This window comes from Artemia sp. Qi Xiang Cuo, chromosome 6 (genome assembly GCF_049724085.1).
Source record: "Artemia sp. Qi Xiang Cuo chromosome 6, ASM4972408v1, whole genome shotgun sequence".
Taxonomy (NCBI): domain Eukaryota; kingdom Metazoa; phylum Arthropoda; class Branchiopoda; order Anostraca; family Artemiidae; genus Artemia; species Artemia sp. Qi Xiang Cuo.
The window spans coordinates 83,033,236-83,046,060 of record NC_142799.1 but is presented as its reverse complement, the minus strand read 5'-3'; the positions used below and the strand labels follow the sequence as shown (position 1 = coordinate 83,046,060).

The 12,825-nt window shown below is 34.1% G+C and overlaps 1 protein-coding gene across 1 annotated transcript in view; it reads right to left on the bottom strand.

Annotated features, from left to right (window-relative positions):
* Positions 1–11,663, bottom strand: part of DCTN2-p50 (dynactin subunit 2) — a 61,844-nt gene extending 50,181 nt beyond the window's left edge. The window contains exons 1-2 of the mRNA XM_089090421.1: positions 11,513–11,663; positions 6,080–6,151 (exon numbers count right to left, since the gene is read on the bottom strand). Of these exons, the coding sequence (XP_088946547.1) occupies positions 6,080–6,151; positions 11,513–11,545 (105 nt within the window). The 5' untranslated portion in view covers positions 11,546–11,663. The remainder of the gene's footprint in view (positions 1–6,079; positions 6,152–11,512) is intronic.
* Between the last annotated feature and the right edge of the window lie 1,162 nt (positions 11,664–12,825).

Genomic DNA, 12,825 nt, shown 5'->3' with positions numbered 1-12,825 from the left:
CGAGACATTTTTTTTCGTGATGTTTTAATTTTGAGACGTTTCGTTTTAACTTCGAGACCTTTTTCTTCAACATGCTTTGTTTTCTTCATAACGTTTTTTAACTTCAAGACGTTTTTCTTCGAGACATTTTTTTAAATGGGGGAGGGGGGTTTTGGGACCCAGTCATATTCATTACGATACCGTGTCTATCTGTTTCTTGTTAACAAACAGAAAAAAATATTTTAAAGGGAGATGGATCCTGTCGTACTCATAATACGTATTCTAGCAATAATCATGCTAAGGCTTGGGTTCAAAAATAATCCATGGATTGAATTCAAAAGTTAAAGAATAACTAGTAGGGAGAGGTCTTTTTGAACTAAAAATGATATATGATATGCAAACACATATAATTCAATGGCAGAGCAAGTGCATGAAACCTATTGCTAGGAATGGATTCCTAAGAACATAGTAGTATCATTTACTTATTGGTTCAGATGGCTAAGGCATTGTTCTTTTACCATAGGGAATCCCTGGTCTCGCGGTCGATTCCTACTACAGACAAATAATTCTTATATTCGACGGGTGTGGTCGGACGAATTAATAGGATACTACTCATTTCATTTAATTGTTAGTTCATAAGGTGATATGTGAGGGTTTCCGTCAATTTCGTTTCTAAGAACAGCTTATTAGCATTAACTTGATCCCAACAAATATTCTAGGTCCCCCACCCCCCAGAAAAAATTGTTCAGCATCAAAAATAATTAACATTCGCCTTAAGGGCTCAGCTTGTAAATTAGCCGAAGACAGTTTTTATGCGTTTTTTAGTTTTCATATTGCTCTTTACCGTCCCCTGAAGGCCCAGGTTCCAAAATATTCCAAGGATTGAATTCAAAAATTCAAGAATGGCTAGTACGAAGGGGTGTTTTTTTTAAACTAAAGATGACATATGATATACAAACACGTACAATTCAATGGCATAGCAAGTGCATGAAACTTATTGCTTAGAATGTATTTCTAAGAACATAATAATATCACTGAATTGTCGGTTCAGATGGCTAACGCACCGTTTTTTTACCGTAGGAAATCTCAGGTCTCACGTTCGATTCCTGCACCAGATAAATAATTCATAATTTCAATTGGTGTGGTCGGACGTATTAATAGGATACTATTTATTTCATTTAATTGTTAATTCATAAGATGATATGTTAGGGTTTCTGTCAATGTATTTCTAAGAACAATTTATTAGCATCAAATTGTTTCACAAATATTTATGTCCCACCCCCCAAAAAAATCAAAATGTTCAGAATAAAACATAACTAAGATTCGCCTCAAGGGCTAAGCTCGTAAACCACCCGAGAACAGTGTTTGAATATTGCTCTTTACTGTTCCCCGAAGGTCCAGGATCGAAAACATTCCAAGGATTGAATTCAAAATATCAAGAATGGTTAGTAGGGATGGGTGTTTTCAAACTAAAGATGATATATGATAAACAAACACATACAAATCAATGGCATAGCAAGTGCATGAAACCTATTGCGTAGAATATATTTCTAAGAACCTAATACCATTGACATGTTGGTTTAGATGGCTAACGCATCGTTCTTTTACCATAGGAAATCTCAGGTCTCACATTCAATTCCTACACCAGACAAATAATTCATAAATTCAATGGGCGTGGTAGCACGTATTAATAGCATACTGCTCATTTCCTTTATTTGTTAATTCATAAGGTAATATGGAAGGGTTTTTTGTCAATATATTTCTAAGAACAATTTGTTAGCATCGAGTTGGTAGTTCAGTTGACTAGCACGTCATTCCTTCATCCTTGGCAGTCCCCAGTTCAAATCCTATACCAGTCAATATTTCTGAAATCATCGGGAAATGCTTAGCGAACATCTTAGATCATCACGCAATCTGTTTTGCAACAGCATCAAGAGTACACCAGTCAAATATTTCTGAAATCCTCGAAAAATGCTTAGCGAACATCTTAGATCATTACGCAACAGTGTTAAGAAAGGAAAACCGTTTTGTTCGGTTTTTTTTCAGAGTTGATTGTTCCTCAATAGTGCCTTAGGAAATCGCCATTGCCGGGTTTGTTCAGATTTCAAGTACACCATTAGAATCACCTTGTCCGGGTTTGTTCAGAGTTTATTGCTCCTTAAGAATTCCTTACGAAATGACCTTGATAGAGTTCATTGATCCTCAACAGTGCCTCAGGGAATGGTCATAGTGGAGTTCAGTGACGCTCAAGAGTGCCTTAGGAATCGGCCTTGATAGAGTTCATTAATTCTCACAAGCGAGGGGCTACTTACTCTCTTTGAAGGTATATAGCCGCGGTGTAATTAATTACGCACATTCTACAATTCAATCCCGGTGAAAATTTACCCCTGAAAATTACCTGAACAATCCCACGCGTAGAATTGAGACGGAAAAGAGAAAGCAATACATATAAAAAAAAAAAATTTAGGAATACTGGCAAATTCCCACAGTGTATAATTTTCCCTGATAAGTTTACCATCTCGAAAATTCACTCCACATGGAAAAACCCGTAGCAGAAAATCTCCCCCCCCCCCACATACGAAAATGTATATCTACTTCCCAATAACAAATACTATGCGTAAAAAATGAGGATTTTTTTTAATCTAGAGAAAAAAATCAGACTTTTGCATAAACGTCTATCTCCTTTACTACTTGACGCTAATTTAGAGCCACCACCTTCTCATCATGTTTATCTCTGTTTATTTTTCGTCCTTGTTTTTATCAAAGTGCCCCTTTTTTTGTCAGCTACTCCTTTAGCTCTACTTTGTTATTTTTCTTTCTCTTCGGGTTTCTTCCTTCAATCTTGTGTACTGAACTGTTGTCTGCTTCCCTGTGGATCTAGAGACAGTTTCTTCTTTCTCATACAACGATAATATATTTAAAATTATCAAAGAAAATTCCAAACTGATAGAGCTGGTTATATAGTACAGATTTTAGGAAAAATTTCGGCAACTGTTATTTTAAATAACTTTTACTGTTTTTCTTTACAAAAGTAACATTATATACAAAGTTTTCAATCGATAGAAAATTGGTCCTCATTGAGGAAAAAATCACAGTTTTGTGCCACAAAACGGCAGAAAACACAATTTTCCTGAGGCCTAGTCTTTTTGGCCACTTCAAAATCTACTACGAGAAAAGCAAGGACGCTGTCAAATTGAGTAAAAAAAATAAGCGCAAACAGGACGAGAAGGCTGTAGATCTCGCTAAGCGTCAAGCTTTGAATATATTAAATTATCGAAGAAAGTGCCAAACTATTAAACCTACTTTACATATACCGGGAATTTTAAGAAAAAATTTGTGATTGTTATCTAAAATGACTTTTACTTTTCGTCTTTACAAAAGAAAATACATGTAGGCCTACACAGAATTTTTAATCAATAGAAGCTTGGTCCTCTTTGGGGAAAATGGAAGTTTGGTACCAGAAAACGGCCGAAAACACGATTTCCAAGTGGTATGTCATTTTGGCCACTTAAAAATTACATTAGTATTTCTAATTTCTGCTCCAATGAGAAAAATAACAAAGGATTAAACAGATATCCACCAATTTTCTTCAGGGAAAACGCAAAATTCCACATTTTTGTATATAGGAGCTTGAAAGGTCTACAATTAGGTTCTCTGATATGCTGAATAAAATGGTGTGTTTTTCACCATGACCACTAGCCTTTGCCATATCTTGGCCATGTTATCCGTACGCCAGGATCGAGACTACCGAATATGCTTTGACAGTGGCAAATCAGACGACACGCGTCGACGAAGAAGGTCAAAAACACGCTTCTCAGGACATATGAGCAGGACAGGAGAGCCCTTCATGCATCCTTAATCACAGAGTGGGAGGACATCTACGCCGCAGCTCATTTGCGGGGTGATAGGAGGCTGTTAACGGACGCCCTGTGTGCCTCTGGACGTACAGGAGGAGCTAAGGTCTACGTTAAGGACTAGCCTTTTTGGAGGTATTTCCCTCATTTTTTGAAAATGAGGCAAATTTTCTCAGGCTCGTAGCTTTTGATGGGTAACTTGAAACTTACCGTAATACGGTTTGCTGCAGTAGCTAGCAACCTAGTAAGAGACGATCGCGTCCAACACTAAGAAATATAATAACTCATAACTCCTAAAAATAGAGTCAGATCAAAACAAGAACCGCCTTTTAGAACCGCCATGTCCGAAACCCCTATATGGGAAACTTACCGTCCCTTGGCTTGAACAACAAGGGAAATATATTGGCTTGAAAATCAAGAAAAATGGCTAAAACCATGATATTCTACATATAGGCTATGGCATCTTTTTTCTTTTCCTCAGATAGCAAGGCCCTAGCCCATCACAGAGAGCTGTTTCATGGCTCATTTTAAGGGAAACTGATGTAGCTAAAAAGCTTTCGTAATTAAAAAAAAAAATTTAATTAGAATCAATTTTTTACAAAAACTACATTTTTCATGTACAAGATTTATATATTTGGATCGTGGTTGCAGCGGTAGCAATAACCTAGTAAAGGTCAGTATAAAAAGCCAATTCTATTGATGTATTAATGTTTATCAAAATACCTTTTTTAGTTTTGGTTACAATCAGTCTATTGTACTTTATCGTATATTCTGTACAGGTAGCAGCGATGCGTCTCCTTTTTTTCCGAGAGGACTACTATGCTACTGTAAGTTCAACGAAATATGTTAAATGACTCACTTAAAAAACTACTCCTAATTTTTCCCTTTTTTTAGTTAGTTTTAGTTTTTAGTTATTTAAATCATTATTTATTTACCATTCATTATTTACACCATTAGTTATTTACACCTTTTTTTTAGTTGTTTACACCATTAGAATCGCCTTGTCTGGGTTTGTTCAGAGTTTATTGTTTGTTAAGAATGCCTTACGAAATGGCCTTCAACAAGTTCATTGATCCTCAACAGTGCCTTGGGGAATGGCCATGATAGACTTCACTGACGCTCAAGAGTGCCTTAGGGAATGGCCTTGATAGATTACATTGATCCGCCAGAGTGCCTTAGGGAATGACTTAGATAGAGTTAAGTAATCCTCAAGAGTGCCGTGACAAGCAAGGGCCCACTCACTCTCTTTGAAGGTGTATAGCAGCAGTGTAATTAATTATGCACAATCTACTAATATCCTCTAGACAATTCAACCCTGAGGAAAGTTTACCCCTGAAAATTATCTTAACTATTCCACGCGTAAAATTGAGATGGAAGAGAAAGCAAGCAATATAAAAAAAATTAGGAATTCTGGCAAATTTTCCCAGTGCATAATTTTCCCTGATGTTTACCGCCTCGAAACTTCTCTCCCCTTGGAAAAACGCCTAGCAGAAAATCCCCTTCCCATATGAAAATGTATATATGTATAAATACTATGCGTAAACAATAGGAAATTTTCTTTTAAAAAAATTCTGGAGAAAAAAACCAAACTTTAGTATAAACGTCTGACTTTGGTAACCTTTTATTATTTGACACTAATTGAAAGCTACCACCTTCTCATCATGTTTATCTCTGTTTATTTTTTTTATTATTATTTAATTTGACAACACTGAGGTAAAATGAAAGTTTTCACAGAAACTGTATTGTTACTGTTGTTATTTCTGCATTGTGTCTAATTACGTAGCGCTAGATGAGGTCTATATGACCTCAAGCTACACAATATCATGACATCAGGCTAATATAACTCTGCATAAAAAGTGAATAATATTAGTTACATGAAAATTATAGTTGCAAAACATTGTAGCTATCATTTGATTTTGGCTAGGTTCCAGCCAAGAAACCGACACTAAAAACCAACAGAAACCAAAATATGCTCAGCTGCTTTCAGTTTGCAAGACTTTTGAGACAACAAACCTTCTGCACAAATGTGCAAAGACACGGGCTCTTTTAAACCTTGGGCCAGGAGTTGGAAAGAAACTTTCATTTTGTACAGTGCATCCTTATGTACGTTTCAGAACTAATCCAGTTCTCTGTTATTTTGCATATATAATTTGACAGACAATCTGTAGAAGAAGTGGGGGGAATTAGTCTTTTTTTGAATAAAAGTTTTCCCTAACTTTAGAGTGGTAATCAAGTGCTATACTTACAACACCAAATTCATAATCCTGATCAGCTTCAGGCAGATCACTAGTTTCATAGACATCAGGTTGGTCATGCGCCTACAATACAAACATTGATCTTTTTAAACAATAATATTATTTTACAACTTTTTTTACAATAACAATCTTTCAAACCAACAAAATTGTTATTTGTGCTTTAAAAACAATAACAATCTAAAATACATGAAAATTAAATGATAAGGTTTATGCCTGTATCTATTCATACAAAACAATTGTCACTAAAAATGTAATGAATCAACATTTAAAAATCTGACCATTTAAAATTAGAGTATACTAAAGGCATAAAAAAGTGGCTGAGAAATATAAAAAATGGTTTTAGGCATTGATGGACAAAAATCCTATCTTTGAGGGGGTGGGTCTGAGGAATTTTTTGGGTGGAGGAGGGGGACACATGTTGAGTTTTCTGGGGAAGCTTTCAAAATAATCTCAGAGTAAAGAATTTTAAGCATAAATAAGATGACATCCAAAGATACCACTACAACTTAAAACCAAAAAGAATTAGAACAAAGAGAGAGAGCAAGAGAGGAGAGAGAGAGAGCAAGGGAGAGAGAGAGAAAGAGAGAGAGCGATACAGATAGACAGACAGAGAGATGGAGGAGGAGAGACTTGCTAGGATATGTGTTGTAACTTAACAGACATAGAGGAAAGAAACACTTCAAATTCCCGGAACACTCAAATGCATAGAAATTTTGAAAAAAAGGTGCAGCATTTTGGTTTTCTTTGTTCACTATCAAGCAATTGCTATAGTTGCCAATCCCTTGGAATTTTTAAGAAGCATATCCCAAGGAAGATTTTCTATTCAAGAAAATCTATGACATGTTCTATAAAGTTGGCCCCAAAACACACTATTTCTGCTTAAAATCAACTTTATTCTCAACTTCTTGGCCCAGAAGCAATATTGTTACTTTTAAATACACCATGCATAGAACTAGATGCTTTATTACTTTGTACTGAAATATACAATGTATCATTTGTTTCCTTATCTTTTTGTAGCAAGATTAACCTTTATATTACTTTTATAGCAAGGATATAGTAAGGATCAACTTGGATCAAGTGAGAATTGTCAGAATTGATGTTTTTTCCAAGGATCCAACTTGAGTAAATAAAAAAAACTAACACATCTTTTTTTATTCAAATAAGGCTAATACTCATATTTCAAGACTGGATAATCAAATTTGCATGTAGCAATAATAATCTATCAATGCTTGCAACTAGCAATACTTAGTAAATACAGGTCTCTTTCCACAATCCATCAATAAAGTTAGGGTAAAATGTTTATTCAATTTTGCAGCAACATTGTTTTGCTAAACAGATTTTTTTGGAAGCATCATGATTAAACTTTGAAAATATTTTCATATACATGAAAATTTTCCTAACTGTGACCAGGCAAGTAAGCAGGAAGGCCAGTGGCGCCAATGAACTATTTTTGGTGACATGTTACTCTCCATGATATGAGATGGGGAATAAATGTTGCTTGGTCTCAAATGTAGGATACATCAGAAACCAATAATATGCATATTAGCCAGCAAAAATCACAACCTTATCAGACAATTGTTACCTCAGAATATGAAGCCTGTTCCCAAGGGGTTGGGTAGCTTGTAAAAGTCGAAACTGAGGCTAGAGTCAAAAGAATATTCACCAGCATCATTCAGCATTTGACATCTCTTGGTATTTCTTAGTGCAATAAAAAGGCAAAATTAGCATAAATGGCAAAACCAATTTAGTAGTAAATGTCTGAGTTGTATCTGACTTAGCAAAACTTAGTTAACTACTAAGTCTACTTTTTTGCTTTTAGTGTTTTATTTTCTAGGAAGTGAACTAAGAAAGTTCCCCAGGCTTTTGCAAATAGAATGAAAAGTAGAATGAAATTATATTTGTACTTTTGGAATGTACTTTTAGTTTTCTTTCTAAAATGAGTCTGAACAATCTACATCACACGAATTACTAATTTTCAAAGCAATGTCTAAATACATAGTCTTCAGTGCTTCTTCAAATTATCCAAAGTCAAAATGTGGGGTTACTTAATATCATACAGAGTAAAAAATTGCCAAGATTATAAAATGAGATAAAATACCCAAAACTGGCAAATGTATTCAAAGATACCAATTGACAACTTTGTCAATTGGTATGAACCTCTCTGATAGAATAGACTCATTTGATTTCATTAAAACCCTTTATACCAATCCTTAATCTGGAAACAATTCAGAATTTATTTTAATAATTGAAATAATATATGTTTGGGTGCTAGTTAATCCTATGTTAAGGGATAGCCTACTAAGTACCTTGACACATATAACCACTGTACTGCTAGATTAGAAGAAATTAGACTAGAATATTTTTACAAATGGTTTTGGTTTTTTTTCTACTGGCTGAAGTCTTGTTTTGTCTGTTTTCTTCACTAAGTTTCTCTCTTTGTTTCTTTAGAATATTTTGATTAATAGTCTTTAGTTACAGACATTATAGCTGATACATATCCAAGATTATTAGTTTTATAGAAAGAGGTAGCCAGTAAAAATATTTGAGTCAAAAGTCAAAGATTAATCAAATCAAATCAGAGCTTTCAGTGCATGTCCAGAGCTCAAACAGGATATAGGCTAATACAGAAAAGATGGCACATGGATGGATTATAGTGAAGTTATCACCAGAATATTTTCTCTTTCTTTCAATTGAGAAGATGTATATAAATTAAAAACTTAAACTTACTACTTTCTTAAAATTAACTATGAACAAACACTATGCTTACTTGTCAGGAACTAGGCCCTAAGCTACACTAGAAAATTAAGAGCACTATAGGCAGGCCTTAACCAGTGGCAGATCCAGGGGGAGGCATGGGGGCATTTGCCCCCCCCCCCCCACCTAAAATAGTCTAAAGTAGTGTATTTTACTTAATTAGTGCAAGATTGCATTAATTAAACTTACTCCTAATGCTAGTTTATTGGATCAACCTATTTTGCACACCCCCCTCCTAAAAAATCCTTAATCTGCCCCTGGCCTTAACAAGCATAGAGTAATGGGCAGTTGGTAAAATTTTAGTTTAGCTATTTTTTGCTATCTTGGAAAGGGGTTAGATTAGGAAAATTAAGCTTTCAGTAATGAATCAAGAACCAAAAACGTACTCTGGGAAGGTATTGCCAACCTTCCATGCTAACACCCTTTTGATTTCCAAGTATTAGAAATTTACCTGCTTGACAGGTAGCCTATAAGCTATACCAATTGAAATTTTGACAGAACAACATTTTACCTTAATTTTTAGTGACCAGTTTCTTTTTCTGTGGTTTTTAGTTCTGAAAATGTAATTCCTGGTATTTAAGTAGAATTTTAGGTAAATTTCCAGATGGCACAATAATTTAGCTAGGATGAAAGTGAATACATCACTTTATGCCTTTTTTGTGCTCTTTCATAAATCAATAATTGCTTCTGTTGCAAATTTCATCTTGAGTCCTTGAAGGAGCCCCAAGGGTATTCATTTTTGTAACCACCCAAAGAAGTTATCAACAGTGGTTAAGTTATTGAAAAGTTGTTAAAAAAAATCTCTAGTTTATAAATAAGTTTTTCAAGAGTAATATATTCAAAAATACTTATTTATAGCAATTCAAACCTCATTTATTGTGCAACACAAATATAAACTGTTTTCCTAACATTTCAAGTTTTCAAATGCCATTGACAAAAATAGCACTGAATTTTGCAATTTGAAACTTTACTGTCGACAATTCAGGGTATATATTTGCACATTAAGGGGGTGGGGATGGGTAAATTTCATGGTAACTTTAGAGTTGACCATATAGTTTAGCTATGATGAAAGTGAAAACATCATAATTTACTGTATAAAATACATTTGGGGCTCTTTTAAGGGCTCAAGATCTATTTTGCAACAGAATTGATTATTGAATTATGAAAGAGCATAAAAATGGCATCAAATGATGCATTCACTTTCATCCTAGCTAAATAACTGTGCCACCTGCAAATTTACCAAATTTCAAGGCATATCAATAGGTTTTTTCTAAATTTAGGAAATGTATTTGCAGACCTTTGAAGACTTGTTAATTGGGATTGAGCAAAGTTGTGAGCTGAAAACAGTTTTATTGTAGCCTATTTGGTAAATTTTTTGTTATTCATATTATTGCCTTATAAATAAAGTAAACATAACACTCAATGCCTTTTGGTCAATATATACCAAATCATATTATTGAGTTATGACTAAAGTGAATACACCATTTGATGCCTTTTTTTATGCTTATTACGAATATAATAAGCATTTCTATTAGAAATGAATTTCAGCCCCCCCCCTATATATGCCAATTCAGGGTTAGTTTAGGTATAGCCTATATAGGGGGGGGGCAGAAATTAATTTCCGATAGAAATGCTTATTACATTCGTAATCAGCATAAAAAAAGGCATCGAATAGTGTATTCACTTTATATGAAACTCAATAATATGATTTGGTATTTATTGACCTGCCTTTTTTTATGCTCTTTCTAAATATAATAATCATTTTTGTTAGAAATGAATTTTATCCCCACCCTATATATACCAATTTGGGGTATATAGGCCTATTTGCACATTTGAGGGTGGGGGAAAGTTTAAATTTACCCCTCATTTCCATCAGAAATAAAATTTACCCCTACCCCCCTACTGTGCAAATATATATCCTGAATTGGTATATATAGGGTTGGGAGTAAAATTCATTTCTGACAAAACTGATTATTATATTTGGAAAGAGCATAAACAAAGGCATACCAACAGAGTGGTATGCTTATTTTATTTATAAATCAGTAATATGAATAATGAAAAATTTACCACCTATTTTGTTTAGGTCTAAGCAAAAAATCTGTTTTGCAAAGTTTCATTGTTACAAAGATTTTTAAAGGTCATCAAAGGTCACTGCCCTCTAAAGGGAGAAGGACTGGAAGTAGGCACTTCAAAATACCTTCCTGTGGCATACCTTATTCTGTAGACCTATTTCTGAAATTTTCATTTTTCCTAACCTAATCTCTTTTCAATATAGCCTATCAAAAAGTAGCTAGCCTAAACTAGAATTTTACCAGGCAGTCATCATACTTTACCACACCCTGCTTCTAAGCCTGAATCTAAACAATTGCCAAATTTTATTAAAATACAATTAGGGCATAGGCCTATAACCCACTATTACACTATACTCAAGGCTGTACCCAGAGGGGGGGGGGGTTAGGAGGGTTTGAATCCCCCCACAAAATATTTGTCTGACTCGTAAAAACATAAAAAAAAGATATAAACAATTTTTTTTGCGTTTTTTTATGATTTTTTGTGTAAGCCCCACCCCCCGAAATTTTTTTGGGAGTAAAACCCCCTCCAAAAAAAAATCTTGGGTACAGCCTTGACTATACTACACTAGATGACTAAGGATTTGATGGGTATACACACAATTCCAGGTAATCCCAAGTATTTAGGATCCATAGTTGAAATTGAAGATAATTATTATTGACTTTTTGGACTTTATTGTAGTTGAGATGGTAAGTGCACAGAAACTGCTTTCGAATATGGGCCAACCACTAGCAGCGTTGCCGTAGGAATTGAAAATTTACAATAACCAACTAATAATAATGATTTTTGGGTTTTATCTCCGGTCACACTAGCCAAGTAAAAATTGGTTTTATCATTTTTTTTCTGACCACATCTTGAATATTTACGCTCCGATTTGTTTTAGGAGGAGTCGCGTTTTCTAAGGAAAACACTAAGAAGTAACCAGAATCCAAGCTGGTTAATTTTTTTCAAATGAAAACAAATTCTTAAGATTTCTTAGGAAGTCTTGGAAACAACTTAAAAGAAGATTATTTTTTTTTACCATATGTGCCAGGGCTAAGTGAAAAACTTTACAAAGGAATGGTTTAAAGGAAACTTTAAAGAGTGGTGATACTTTGAGTAGTTTTCTAAATTCTGAGAAAGAGAGAACTTCTTTGCGGCAGCAAAGTGAGGTTTGTCATCCCCATGTACTTGCGGAAGCTTATATTTGGGACTTATGAACCAGAATTCGGAAATGAGTTTGCTAAAACATCAAAACTCTATTTTTTCCGCTTTAAACCAAAATTCTTAACCTGACAATTTCAGTTCAGCTCTAATGAAACGTATTGATTTTCCAGGCCATTTTATTTTTTTCGATAATGTCTCTTTGATTTCTAAGGACCGGGTTTTCTTTGCGAAAAATTGGAGATTAAAATTAAAATTTCAATTTGAAGCTAGTTATTTTTATTTTTTTATGGAAAAAGGTGTTTTCTAAGAAACAAAATTTAAAGAAAAAACCAGGACTATCCTTTCATGATTGAATGATATAAATTTGAATCTTCTACAGTTTTTACAGTTTCTTTCTACAGTACCTGTGGAAACTGTACAGAAACTCAGTTTCTACAGTTTCTTTGCAAAAAGTTCGAGATTACAATGAAATGTTCACTTAGAAGCTAATTTTAGAAGCTTTCCATGGATAAACTCTACAGAGTAACAAAATGTATAGAGAAAACCAGATCTGTCCTTCCCTGAATGAATGATATAAATTACAATCATAGAAATCCATTTTGTTGCATCTTTTATCGTTTCTTTGAAAAAAATTAGAGATTACAAGGAAATATTAACTTAAAAGCTAGTTTTATGACCTTTTCATGGAAATAGATCTTTTCTTAGCAGCGAAAGCTGTAGAGAAAACAAAAGCTGTCCTTACTTGAATAAATAATATAAATTTGAAT